The 15000-nt window shown below is 43.7% G+C and overlaps 1 protein-coding gene across 1 annotated transcript in view; it reads right to left on the bottom strand.

The window, feature by feature from the left end:
- LOC147009002 (N-acetylgalactosaminyltransferase 7-like) overlaps nucleotides 1-15000 on the bottom strand; it is a 581063-nt gene that overhangs the window by 228516 nt on the left and 337547 nt on the right. The window contains exon 3 of the mRNA XM_085864380.1: nucleotides 608-774. Within this exon, the coding sequence (XP_085720506.1) occupies nucleotides 608-774 (167 nt within the window). The remainder of the gene's footprint in view (nucleotides 1-607; nucleotides 775-15000) is intronic.

Raw genomic sequence — 15000 nt, forward strand, 5'->3', positions numbered from 1 at the left:
GTGAGCCTTATTAAAAAAAAAAAAAATCAAATGGAACCCAGATCAAAAATAAATAAATAATTCTGGGTGCCAGACCATGTGTCTGATGAGGTTGAAATTTAAAACGTATAATCCCCATCACCATGACATCATCATTTTGAAGTTTCACATTGACTGATGAAGCGGTTCAAGAGAAATAATTTTTTAAAAAGATTTTCGCTCAATCCAACATGGCTGCCAGACCATGTGACATCAATTTTTCAGAATACCCTGGTATCTCCAAGGCCTGGGGAACATTTGTGTGAAGTTTCCTCTCGATCTGTCCGACTGTTCTGGACAATAATTTTTACAGGTTTTAGGGTAAATCCAATATGGCTGCTACACCACGTGACCTTTGATGTCATAATTATCATTGAAAAAAAAAATTACACACGAATCGTCGCACCTATGGTGAAAATTTCTTCTGAATCAGACAAGCAGTTGCGGAGAAGAACACTAAACGTTGTGTGTGGACAAACAGACAAAGAAACGAACAAACAAAAACAAACAAACAGACAGACCGACCCAAATGCAATACCTTCTCCCCTGGTGAGGGTAATGATGATTTAAAGGACGTGGTGGTACTCACACTTTGTGCTCGCATCATCGATGAGAACAATCTCAGCAAGAGAGTGTGTCGGAGTTCGTCGTATGATGCTGTGAAGCGTGCGGAGAAGTGTGGACCATCCCTCGTTGTGGAACACCACGATAACACTGGCTTTGGGTAAAGTCTCGTCATAATGCCAAAACTTGCACCTGAAACACATTCCAGGCATGATCGCCATTGTTTACGGAAAACAATACCAATATCCGATCCTTTATAATCAGCAAACACAGCAATGTGGTAATGCGTCAAACTATGGAATGTTGGAATAATAAAAACAATCTCCCACAGGACATTGCAATATGCTCTCTTGAGTTGGATCTGCAGCGCATGTTCATGGGTGCTGCTCTATCAATATACAGACCGGGATCAATCAATTCCTTACTGAAGGTTCCTCTTATTTTGGAAAAAAAAAATCCAAAAGCGCTTCGCAAAGGAAGAGGTAAGGAAATGGGACAAAAGAAAAGAAAAAGTTAAAAAGATTGGATTTTCAGAGGAATTTATAAACCATCTTTAATGAGCGGAGCGGGAGGGTGTGCACATCTTCAATGTTATGGTTTCTTCCAAGATAATTGAGAACAAGTGAACGCACGTGACCTGCACATAGAGTTCCGCATTAACAGCCTAAAGGGCAACTCTAACATGTACCATTTCAAACGTGACAGCAGAACGGATTCATCTCCTCCAATGATAATGTTGTAATCCATGGTGGACCGATGCGATCTCACACTTGCATTGCAACAAATGGCCATCTCAGGTTCGAATCCGGGTGGAATTAAACCAGGAATGGGATGCATCAGAGGCAAGCAAGCTATCCTTCCAATACAACCAATCCGAGGGTAGATCTGCACCCGGGAAGTCCGGATCGTGCACTAACCATGAATAGATGACCACTACCCACTCAGCCCGATACAGTGCCACCCACAGAGGGGGTGTAAAAGACTTCAAGGTGACTTGATGAAGAGTAGACGAGCTATCGCCGGCATCAACAAATTACTGATCCCTGCTCTACCTTACAGGGGGGCACTGCATCCGTGGCACAGTTGTGCCCCCAGCAATTGATGCTCGCCGCAGTAAAGTGCTACATACAAAGAAGAAGTAAAAGGGAGGCTTTCACACCACCAGGTCGAGTCAATGTACAATTAAAACATGTCACGTGTCATCATTCTTGGCCACAATGATGAAGTGCCAAACTTCTGATAATAAAGGATTTCCTTTTTCATCTGAATTGGATGCTATTACAATAAATATCTGAGAGATCTGTCAACTTTTATTGGTTGATATTCAAATATTCTTTCAAGGTGAACCGATGACCACACCTGGGGCATCCCAAACGGTCTACGAACGGGATCTCACAATAGTCCAAGACGCCGACTAGTCGATTTGACGTTTCTATCTGTTCAATACCAAACCTAGAAATGTTCTTTCCTATGATTTTTTTTAATGTTTATTTGGAATCGTATGAGGTCCCAGAACAATTCGAGCTTGGTTGCCAAAATGGCATCTTTGGGCAATTCTGGTAATTTGCATAATCCAAGATGGCTACCGATCACCATCTCGATAATTTAATTTTTTACCCGCTTGTCCTAAAATGGTGTGTAATACCTCTTTTCAGGTTTGGTATGTATGTAGAATCCATTTCTGATGTTATTCCTTCGATTACAGGTCTATCTCATGCGTTGAAAGTCAGATAAAGGGGTGGACCGCGAATTGAATCAACTTGATGAACATTAACGATTCACTTTGTTCATGTTTTCTTCATGTGAAAAATATCACTAACACGTCACAAAAGCTGGTATTCACAATTACATTAGAGTAAAATTATACAATAAGACGATAATTGTGATCTTCCCCAACTGAATCAAATTTCTGTATGCTCCCACTCGAAATCGGGATCAGAAAGACCATCCTCATCCTCCTGGCCTTCGCTCTCCTGATCGGCACCCTCATCAAAATTCTCTTTCCCAACATCCTGGTCTACATCATCCTCCTGAGTCTCCTCCATATCGACGTACTCCTCATCTGTAGTTTGAACGTCTCGTCTCTTTGAGTGTGGATCGCAGCAGCCATCTTCACCAGAGCAGTTACAGTATGACGTACATGAAAGATGTTCTTTGTGGCAGCCACACGCCTCAGTGATGCACTTCTTACTCTGTGCCCTACATTGACACCGGATCACGTCAATTAGCTCTGCCGGTGCCAGGTCACCCTTCGCAGTGACAGGAAGAGGGATATTATCCTGAATCTCCCATCCAAATTTTGTGAGATCAGCTGAATCATCGGGTGGAGCTCGGTGGTCTGCCGCTTTCCACAACATCACTTGTAAATGAGCCCTCAACACGTGTTGTAACAAGTTGGTCGTTGTTGGAAGAAGGGCCATCACTTTGAGACTTTTCTTCTTTTTGGTGAATAGCGTAAAGCGAGCAGATTCCATAGAAGTTCCCGGTACCTGACCATACAGAGCGAGGAAGAAAGGTTTTGCTGCTTCCAGCAAATCAGCTTCTGTGGTGCTCACTTCATCCAGCACATCAGCCAAGCCCGGGAAGTCCTCTGTATCACACCCTTTCCAGAGGTGGCTGCCACAAGGAAATAGGAAATCATGGTGATGTCTGCTTCGTCATGACCAAATGCACCATCGTCGTGAGTATCCATTCTCGTAAGCGTTTCATCGTCATGCCGCTCTGTTGCACATTCGATAAGTTTTTTGTTACTGCTTGTAGCTTGAATGTTCTTACTCATCCAGACTTGCTGCAGGTCGGGAGCAAGTACTGCCCAACATCAGGCGCTGATATCGGTCATCTCGAATCATGTGAAATAAACACTAAAATTAGGAAGAAAATTGCACAAATGCATGCAAACTTTTAACTATAACATTAAATATATACAGTATATGTAATATTATATAATATTATAATGTTAAAATATTTTTCGTTGCCATTTCGTTGAAACATCCAATGGTTGTCCAGACAGAGGTCAAATGTAACCTTGACCTGAACTTTTGCACATGAGATTGACATGCAATCGGAAAAGTAATATCAGAAATGGATTCTACCCACATGAAAACCCTAAAAAAAAAGATGTATTACACACCATTCTAGGATTAGCGAGTCAGATGCTAAATTATCGAGATGGCGTTTGGTGGCCATCTTGGATTATGCAAATTACCAGAGTTGCCCAATGTTGCCAATTTCGGCAACCAAGCTCAAATTTTTCTAGGTACCCAAATGAATATAAATCGACAAAAAAAAAACTTCATAGGAAAGAGCATTTCTTGGTTTAGGAAATGACAAATGGACTACACAGGTAAGTGTAACGAGGTGTATCGATAGTCACTGGAGAGTTCATAGAACATGTTACCCCATGCTGTGTTCAAGTAAATAATTGAATTTAAATCGAATAATGACTTTGAAGATCGTTTAAAAAAAAATTCTAGGAGTTTAACGCTATTGAAGCAGTCTTGTACGACACCTTATTTAATATGTCCAAGTACTGCGAAATGGAAGGGTTTTCAAAGTGACAAGAAGGTGATTGGTGTTCGTGTTCAAGTATATAATTCAAATTAAATAAAGTAAAGATTGGAAAGGTCGTATAAACAAAACTTATTCCGGAATTTACCACCGTTTTACCTCTGTTGACGCAGTAGCTTGTACACCACCTAATCCAACGCATTACCGTAGTTCTTCGTGCCTGGTTGTTTGTGCTCTTTATGACGTCCTTAAAAACAGTAAGTTTCCTGTTTGGAGTGATTTTAAATTCTGTTTGACTGCCAGACAGGCAGAGTAAAAAAATATTATGTCACTCCTCTCTGTGCATGTGTGAGAGGGATGAATTGAGAAGAAAACCTAAACGGCAGGTTCGTTTTCTGATTCGTGTTCAAAATATAACATTCAATTAAAATACGCTGTTCTTCAATCATAAACTGACATCTGTGGACAGATGGATGGAGAGACGGACAGACATGAACCAACTGCTTAACCTCGCTTTTCGCTTTGCGTGCGCGGGGTAATACGTTTATTGCGGGGTCTGTCTGTCAAGTTTTCTATCTCCTCTCCGATTGCTTCGGACAAAGTCACCAAACTTTATCGGCATAACATGATCTTACAACCCTGCTTTTATGGCATCAAAATTTACGAAAAATTTCATTCCGGCTGGTCCGATGAAAAGTCGACTTTTGTCGAGCGTTTGTGATGCTGGACGAGATCAAGGCATTTTGGTGGGCATGACTTCAAGCCCAAGCGTCAAAGGAATGCTGTTGTATTCTCAATTTCTTCCCTTTCTCACAGCATTGTTGGTTGTTCTATGTCCCGTTTGCCCCATCAAATGTTATTGCATGCCATGACCCATCCTCTGTTGACGCAGCAGGATTTGAACATCGGTATTGCAGCTCTCTCTGAGGTTCGGAGACCGGATTACGGCGATATCATGGCGAGTGGTTACACCTACGATTGGCCTGGTTGCCTGATGGTTACAATGCCCAAGGAGCTGCTGCAGCTGTGTCCAATAATCTGACTCCAATGATAATTGAGGTAACACCAGTCAACAAGCATTTTATGAGACTAAGGATTCGCCACTCCTTTGGTGTCATTTCCCTGGTCTCATAGTCCGGGAGCCAACCGATCAAAATTAAAAAAAAATTTCCCGGTCTGCTATAAATTTTTTGTGTTGATTTTCATAAAGAGACACCCTTTGAGTATATGAAAACCAATGTTGGCAATGGTGAAACTCTTGCGCAACAACACAGTCAACACTTATGCGAGCCCCCTCTGATAACAAAATGTTGGCAAAAGCGAAGATGTAGGATGGGGGTAGGGGTAATTCATATTGTCCTAAAATCATAACCACTAAACCTATATACACAAATGACCCCTCATATTAAAGAGGAGTTCATTTCCTATATCACAATTGGTGATTTAACCTACCTACAATTGACAAGGTTATATGTCAAACAACAAAAGATTTATGCAACTCAGAAATGCTTGACTATCAATGGGGTCAGGAACAAGAACATACTTTTACATGCCATGGTTTTAAGGAAGATAAAATTAGAAATGGATTAACACAATATTGTGACATGAAACATCCTCTTCAGAGGAAGAGTCACTCTCTGAAACAACTCCACCACATGAACCTCTCTGACGAAGGCATATGCATGTCACTCAGCAAGGCACAGCAGCCTTTTTTGCATGAACATCGTTTCAGACATTTGGATAATTTGCACATGCAAGACACCGTTTGTCTATGTTTGGCTTGGCTGGCTTAGACATGAGAATTGGGACCAGTTTTCCATTGATAAGGGTTCTGCCAAATGTTGTGGCTGGGGGAAGTGCTCGGTCACTGAGATGTGCACGTCTATACAGAAGCAATTGATACAATGCTCTTAAAACAAGGAAGTAAAACGCATCTTCTGTTGCTGGCAGTGACCTAAGGTCTAATTTTGAAGAGACAAACATATGCTGCCTGAGGGTATCCAAACAGCTGAACCCTTTTTGGCCATACAGAGCAGTCCAGTATACTCTGGCCTCATCAATGACACATTCTGTTGCTGCCATTTCACTATCTCTTCCAAAATCAACAAAGTGGGGAAGGTTTCCTATCAGTCCCAGAGAAACCTGTGCCGCTCTTCTTTTCACAGGAACACAGGCATCATCCCAACTGACTGGAAGAGGGGCCTTGTTGTCCCTCTCTGGAAAGGGAAGGGTGATCGCCAAGACTGCAACAACTACCGAGGGGTGACGCTGCTCTCAGTGCCGGGCAAGGTCTTTGCTCGGATAATTCTTGATAGGGTTCGCCACCATCTGCTTGAGCACCAGCGTCCAGAGCAGTCAGGCTTTACACCAAAGAGGTCAACGATTGACCGTATCCTTGCCCTTCGTGTCCTCACCGAACGCAGACGAGAGTTTCGGCAGGGGCTGCTTGCAGCCTATGTTGATCTCTGTAAAGCGTTCGATCCAGTGAATCGGGATGTCCTCTGGAGGATTCTTGGTCTTCGTGGGGTGCCACCAAAACTGATCGATCTGATGTCTGAACTCTACTCTGGTACTGAGAGTGCTGTGAAGTGTGGTGGTACCATCTCTGACTTATTTCCAGTTGTTACTGGAGTTCGTCAGGGATGTGTACTTGCCCCCACACTTTTCAGCACTTGTATGGACTGGATTTTAGGGAGGATGTCGGAGAGATCAGGTTGCGGTGCATCGTTTGGCAATGTCATGATCTCGACCTTGATTTTGCAGATGATGCAGTCATCTTTGCGGAGACTTTTAGACATCCTCTTGGGGCCCTCGAGGTGCTGAATGAGGAGTCGGAGCCGTTGGGATTACGGATTTCTTGGGTCAAAACTAAGATCCAGGCTTTCGGTGACATCTTGATGCTGCTGTCCTGTCTGTGTCTGTTTGTGGTGAGGATGTTGAGGTCGTGGATAGATTCACTTACCTTGGCAGTGATATTCATGTCTCCGCAGGTTGTGAGCCGGAGGTCAATAGACGTCTGGGTCGGGCCTGGGGAGTCATGGATTCACTGGATCATGGGGTGTGGCGCTGCCGGTACCTGTGCGGGAGGACGAAAGTCCGAGTCTTCAGGTCCTTGGTACTTCCAGTCTTGCTCTATGGGTGCGAGACTTGGACTTTGACCAAGGATCTGAGACAGAGACTTAATTCCTTTGGTACCAGGTCTCTTCGAAGAATCCTTGGCTATCGCTGGTCGGATTTTGTGTCCAACGAGCGGTTGCTGAGAGAGACTCGGATGAGATTTGTTACCTGCATAGTCCGTGAGCGTCAGTTGCGGCTGTATGGACATGTGGCCTGCTTTCCTGACGCTGATCCTGCTCACCAGATTCTCTCAGCGAGGGAGTCTCATGAGTGGAGGAGGCCAGTGGGCCGACCACGTGCCTCATGGTTGCAGCAGGTTGACCATCATCTCAAGGAGATGGGGATGGGCCTGGCATCTGCCTGGGGGATGGCCAGATGGAGGCCCCTGGAGTACCGGCGGAGTGGACGCAGCGACGCGCTGTTCTGGCACATGCTCCCATACCTGACCTGACCCTCTTCTTTTCCCCTTCTGAATGGGTAGCTCACTGTGTCACATCCACACAACACATATGTGCACAGAAGTGTAGTGCGACATCAAGAGGATTTTCTGGTACTTCTTGCTCAACACTTCTACCAGCTCATGAATAGGTAGGTATTGATTCTGCCGTTGTATCCAGAGTTCTTGCAATGTGTTCAAGCAGCAGAAGTGATATATACACAGCATAATTATGTCTGTATCTGTTGCATGCACAACAGCTCGATGGTGATCAAGATATTCCACACAATATGCAAGATGAGCAATAATCCTTGTGTCTGCCTCTTCATGTTCTTCACAAGGTAAGTCCAGAACTGAACTTGATGCTGATGTGATGGAAAGAGTGTGACCTTTGTTTTCCATCATACCACCAAGAATGATGGTCACTCCATCCGGAATAGCTTCAGGACTCTCACAAAGGGAAGTGCCAATGAAGTTCTGAAGATTTCCTTTATTTCTTGGATTCTTCATGAGTAAATTCCAGTCCGGAATTTCTAGACTCTTGGATGGTGAGAATTGTCTTGCCTGGTCTGTCTGGTTTCTCCTCTGCTGCTCATCACCCTTCAAAGTATGGGTATCATCAAAATCATACTGATCACCAATGATGTTGACACAGTTGCACATTTCAGGTTTCAACTGCAGGAGCTTGCGAAGATACAGCTGGGGAAGTTCACCAAATGTTTTCACACCCATTTTTTGGTATTTATTTACAAATGCCATTGTGTCTACCAGATAAACTGTGTATAGGTCACTCTGTGGTAATGATGGCAGCTGTAAAACAACATCCTGCTCAGCTTCAGCAATTAGCACTGCCACAAAATCAGACTTGTTGCCTTTGCGCATTACAAACCCCTGTGCTAAGCGTGGATCAACCTCAAACAGGGATGATGGGTAGTCTGTCCATTCATGGGAAAATGCAATCTGTCTTGTGACTGGGTCGGCATCTCGATAGAAACACAGCACACGTGTAGCTGCAGTCTCATCTTGATAGATCCTGATTAAACTCTGTTTCCTTGATGGGTTTGATTTCTTCTGTGAGGAGAAAGTTACCAGCTTCAGTGGTTCAATCTTAATAGAGACCACCTCTTCTGCTTTCATAATGGCTTCCATGCCCTTAGCTTGAGCATGGACCAAGTCTTTTGAAGCATCCTTCTCACCAGTTGCTCTATTGAGCAGATCCACTTGGTTGTTACACTGGAATGGGTTTATCATCTGCTGGCATATCACTTTCTTTGATCTCCTCAACATGCATATGTTCTTCTGTTGCCTGCTTATGTGTTTCTCCATGATGAGTAGATTCCTGTTGGCCTAGATTAGCCATAGACTTTATGTTCTCTGATACAGCTGTGAGAAATGGTGCTGTCTTCACATATTTATCTCAGCAGCTGGTGCCTGAGATATGCCTTTGAACAGAGATGTCTTCCCTTCATTGTTGTATGTCTGCTCCAGGGCCATGTCACTCCAAACACCATTGAATTTTCCTTGGAAGAGTGAACTGTGAAGCACCCAACCTGATCCAGCAAACCTTAACCGAACTGTGTTCAATAGAGTAAGAGGATTTTGGGGTAGGGGGGTAACTTTGGTTGACAAAAATGTTAATTTTCTCTTTAAAAATTGATAGAACTCACTCAAATTTGCTGTTTTAATTAGCCATGGATACCATGTTCATATCACATTAAGAGAAATTAGTATTCTAATGCAGCATCTGCCTATGATAAGAAAAGTTCTAAAGGCCATCTTCAAAAAACGTTATTTTTAAGGCATTTTTCACAAAATTATGTACTTTTATGAGGTTTACTTCCACAAAGGCAATTTTTTTTTTGTCATTTTACAATGCACTGATTGAATTCTTACATTTAGTTCACATTTATTTTTCATGACTGTGATTTTTTAATTTTTTTAGAAATTTTATTGACAATTGCTGTTTTATCAAATTTTTCAAATCTTCCTCAAACAAAAACGTCCGCCAAAATTTTTCGCAAGAGCTTATGAATTGCCAACATTGGTTTTCATGAACTGCAAACATATATCTAAACATCCTGGGGGTGTAAAATTTTATAGCAGAGGCTGTAAGGTCCAACCCTAAAACAGCCTCGTACACAGGTTGGCTCCCGGACTATCAGTATATGCTCCAACTGACACGAATGATCTCACCGTGAAGGACGCATTCTATGCCGAGCTTGAGTCTGTAGTTCATCAGTGCTCCAGGCGAGATACACTTCTAGTCTTGGAGGATTTCAATGCATCGACTGTTTATGGGTCTGGAACCATAGGGATGATAGGGATGGTTATGAGAGGTGTGTTGGTCCCCATGCGTCTAGAAAGGTGAACCAGAATAGCACTAAGTTCCTTGACTTTGCAAGAAGTCATGGACTTAGGGTGGCTGGTTCATGGTTTCAGCACCCACAGGCTCATCGCTGGACTTGGTATTTGAACGCTGGCGGTGTGGCAAAGGAGATTGCCCATGTGCTCATTGATGGTCACTGGAGGATGATCCAGAACTGCAGGGTCTACCGGAGTGCTCAGTTCCTCAGACCGACTACAGGCTTGTGGTAGCAACTCTGAAGATGCAACTTAAAACCGGGAGAACGGTACCATCCCAGGCTCGGCTGGATGTTGGCAAGCTCAAGGATGAGAGTGTAGCTGAGAAGTTTGCAAACAGGCCGAGTGGGGATTTTGATGGTCTGGGTGCTTTGGGAGGTCCTGAAGAGTTGTGGAGTGCCTTCAAGATCATTGTCCTTGATGTTGCCAGTGGATGTCTTGGAACTCACCATTGGGTGAAGAAGAATTTTGTCTCTCAAGGGACACTGGATACCATTGACCAGAGTCATAGGGCCAGGCTTAATGGCAGAGCTAAGCTGTTCAGGGAGTTGAGGCGGAAAATTGCACGTGCACTGAGGGTGGACAAGGAGGCCTATGTGAGAGGAATCTGTGAGGGGGTGGAGCATCACCTGTGATCAAGTGATTGTCATCCTGCTTACAGAGAAATTTGCATGTTGCGTTCCTCCAAGCCCGTCCCTCGGTGTACTGCATTTAGAGCAGAGGGTGGTGGGCTCTTGACAGAGGAGTCCAAAGCGAAGGCCGGCTGGGCTGATACTTGGAACGGCTTTACCAGGCTGATCCACCAGCTGTTGACTTGGATGTCAGGGGTGTTACGATCCCTATTGCTGACCCTCCAATCCACTGTGGTCCACCTTCACTTGTGGAAACACAGGCTGCGGTGAACCGGTTGAAACGGGGTAAAGCTCCAGGGATCTGTGGTATCCATGCTCAACTTTTCAAGGCTGGTGGAAATGCTGCACTCGTGTCATTGCATGCAGTTCTGTGCTATGCTGTAACACAGGCATTATCTCAACTGACTGGATATCCTTTTGGGGGCCCTCAAGGTGCTGATTGAGGAGTTGGAGCCACTGGGATTACAGGTTTCCTGGGTCAAAACTAAGATCCAGGCTTTCAATGGCATCTTGGATGCTGCTGTCTTGTCTGTACCTGTTTGTGGTGAGGATGTTGAGGTCGTGGAGAGATTCACATCTCTGCTGGCTGTGAGTCAGAGGTCAACAGATGTCTGGGACAGGCCTGGGGAGTCATGGATTCACTGGATCATGGGGTGTGGCGCTGTCTGTACTCATGCGGGAGGACGAAAGCCCGAGTCTTCAGGTCCTTGGTGTTTCCAGTCTTGCTCTATGGATGTGAGACTTGGACTCTGACCAGGGATCTGAGATGGAGACTTAATTCCTTTGGTACCAGGTCTCTTCATGGAATCCTTGGCTATCGCTGGTCAGACTTTGTGTACAACGAGCGGTTGCTGAGAGAGACTCAAATGACATTTCTTACCTGTCTAGTCCGTGAGCATCAGCTGTGGCTGTATGGACATGTGGCTTGTTTTCTTGACGCTGATCCTGCTCACCAGATTCTCTCAGCAAGAGAGTCACCTGAGTGGAGGAGGCCAGTGGGCCAACCACGAGCCTCATGGTTTCAGCAGGTTTATCAGCATCTCAAGGAGATGGGGATGGGCCAGGCATCTGCCTGGGGGATGGCCAGACGGAGGCCTCTGGAGCACCGGTGAAAAGTGGACACATCGACGCGCTGCTCTGGCGCATGATCCCATACCTGACCTGACCCATCCTCGAGAAGGATGTTCACTACTTATATAATAAAATGAATATATTTACAGATTACTTCCCAAAGGAAGCAGAGAGTTCATCAAACACCTTAGCCCATGCACTCATGAGAAAAATGACAAAGGAAGGGGCTTTTAAACTGAGTTTAAACTTTGTGTTTCCGAGCATGGGACACAATTTTGTTTGAATCTCGATATTCCCTCGCCTTGAGAGCATAAGCAGCAAATTTGATTGGTCGAGTCGGCATTATATCTTGTCCAAGTTTTGCTCAACTGAAAGTTTTTTGAATTATTGCAAGCAAGAATATTTGTGTTCTACAGTGTCCAACTGTATAATGAAATTGAAATAAAATAAAGATTTTAGAGGCCATAAAATATATATATATATATATTTTTTTTTTTACCCACCTTATCTAACACGTTACACGAGTGCTTCATGCCTGTTGTTTGTGTCCATTATGACGTCCTGAGAAACAGTGAGTTTTCTGTTTGGAATGATGTTAAATTTTGTTTTAAACTGATGGACAGGCAGACAGAGTAAAAGAATTGTCATACTCCTCTATGAGTGTGCCTCCTCGGGACAAGATTCCGTACAATTCGCCAAATTCCGAACAACAACATGAAATGTTAAAGTCCAGGTACGTTTTCCGATTCGTGTTCAAAATACAACATTCAATATAAATGAAGTTGTTCATCAATCATAAACCGACGTTTGTAGATAGGGCGGACCATTTGCTGAAACCACGCTCCGCACGTATGTGGTAAATATCTTCTTTACGTATTAGACATTGAAAAATGAAATTCCTCAACAATCCATGTCCTGCTCACGTTCACAGAGTCCAGGCAGGTTGCTCAGCTGCATTGCATTGATTCGTTACCTTATTCTCCAGATTGTGGATTTGTCTCCTTTCAAATGCGCTGCCAATCACTGCATCAATTACCTCCACGAGTATCTCTAAATGAATCACCATCTCTGTTTCTATTACATAAATTACTCCGCTTCCCTTCCGCAATAGCTTCTACATATGATGATTCTTTCCAATCTGTTCCTCTCGTTCTCTCCTTGACCTGCACCCTAATTCATACACCTTGGTAGTTTGCGAACCTGCTGCCCTTTGTCGTTTAACTCCTCCTCTGTGAGCCTAAACCCTTATTGGGAGTAGTTGTAATGGGGATCTTTGTATTTTGATGTGGTTCGCAAAAGGGAAAACTACATAAATAGCTTGTAATCGTCCGAACTGAAAAAAGCACTTTATTTCCCAGAACATGTCGGTGAATATCTCCTTCATCTGCTCATTAAGGATGTTTTCGCCATTTAATCAAAGATCAATTTCACAGCAGAATGGCTTCGGTAAACTTCTCTCGATTACCACGAAGGTCAAAAAACCAGAATGTTAGCAATTTACATCCCAGGGACCGAATCACGATATCAGAGGGTGTGTGTGTGTGTGTGTGTGTGTGTGTGTGTGTGTGTGTGTGTGTGTGTGTGTGTGTGTGTGTGTGTGTGTGTGTGTGTGTGTGTGTGTGTGTGTGTGTGTGTGTGCGCGCTTGTCATGCCCTACAATTCTGGGCCAATTCCATCCAGATTTGCTGCATACGATCAGCATGACCCCAATTAGTGTATACGGATGTTTTTATCTTTGCCGGTGGTATTGGAAGGGGGAGAAAATTATCCATGTGAATGTGCATCATACAGCATCGCTCCAGGTGGGAGGGGGTATTAAATGTCTCCACCATTTACAGTACAGTGAGGTGTTTTGAATTACGCAGCGAGAGGTATTTTTGAGAGGTATTTTTGGAGAGGTATTTTTGGAGAGGGATTTTGGAAAGGTATTTTGGAAAGGTATTTTGGAGAGGGATTTTGGAAAGGTATTTTGGAGAGGTATTTTGGAAACATATTTTGGAAAGGTATTTTGGAGAGGGATTTTGGAGAGGGATTTTGGAGAGGGATTTTGGAGAGGGATTTTTGGAGAGGTATTTTGGAAAGGTATTTTGGAGAGGTATTTTGGAAAGGTATTTTGGAAACATTTTGGAAAGGTATTTTGGAAAGGTATTTTGGAGAGGGATTTTGGAGAGGGATTTTGGAGAGGGATTTTGGAGAGGTATTTTTGGAGAGGTATTTTGGAAAGGTATTTTGGAAAGGTATTTTGGAAAGGTATTTTGGAAAGGTATTTTGGAAACATATTTTGGAAACATATTTTGGAAAGGTATTTTGGAGAGGGATTTTGGAGAGTTATTTTTGGAGAGGTATTTTGGAGAGGTATTTTGGAGAGGTATTTTGGAAACATATTTTGGAAAGGTATTTTGGAGAGGGATTTTGGAGAGTTATTTTGAATAGGTATTTTGTAGATGGATTTTGGATTACACGTTTGAATAGGAATAACAAAATAACTTCCCTGGCTGCCCTGGAGCAGGTGCTTGTCATATATATTGTTATGGATTTCAGAATCGGATGCGACTAATGCATACAAACATTGAGGTCCTCAGACAGTTATTTCCCTAAATGCATGCCCATGATAAACCCATCCCCATGTCTGGGAGGATTCTAAATTTGATGCGTTGAGAAGGATATAGAATAGATTCCCTTTCTTATGGAAAGCTCCATGTTCTCTTTACGACAGACACATTCATGCACGTGAGATAGCCGTGAGCCCAACGGAGGCTCATCTACCCCTCTTTCCATCAGGGCACATTGTCTTGGAGGTGGACGATATATTTACAACTTGGACTTACAGGACATTTGATTAAGCACACCACAGGCTTTTCCTGAGCAGTTATTTTGATGGTCAAATATGGCTGTGGATCATTTACCTCACCCACCTTTTTTTTTTCCATCGACGTTGGCGTCCACCTTTTTTCCATCAACGCTTGATGTCCCGTTTGGCAGCTCTGTGGTTGCTGGCTGGCTCTTGTTCATATCGGGCTGAACGGAGAGGAGATGGTTGTTGTTGACGTTTTATGAGCGCTTCACATTTTCGCTTGGTAATTCTGGCAAATGGCTGCTTTGTGCTGTTCGGCCAGCACCACAAACATGACATTGTAAGTCAGGTCTGTGCTGATTTGTGGTTGTATCTTGCTCTGGTAAGGAAGGAATGATCGCGAGATTGACAGTTGGAAGTGACGTGCAGCGATGCGCCAATAGGCAAGGTGGATTTGGCTGAAGTCTGCTTGAGGCTCCGCCCAGACTGGCCACCAATAA

The sequence above is a fragment of the Eptatretus burgeri genome, chromosome 18 (genome assembly GCF_056783735.1).
Source record: "Eptatretus burgeri isolate ZD-2024b chromosome 18, Ebu_testis_v1, whole genome shotgun sequence".
NCBI lineage: Eukaryota > Metazoa > Chordata > Myxini > Myxiniformes > Myxinidae > Eptatretus > Eptatretus burgeri.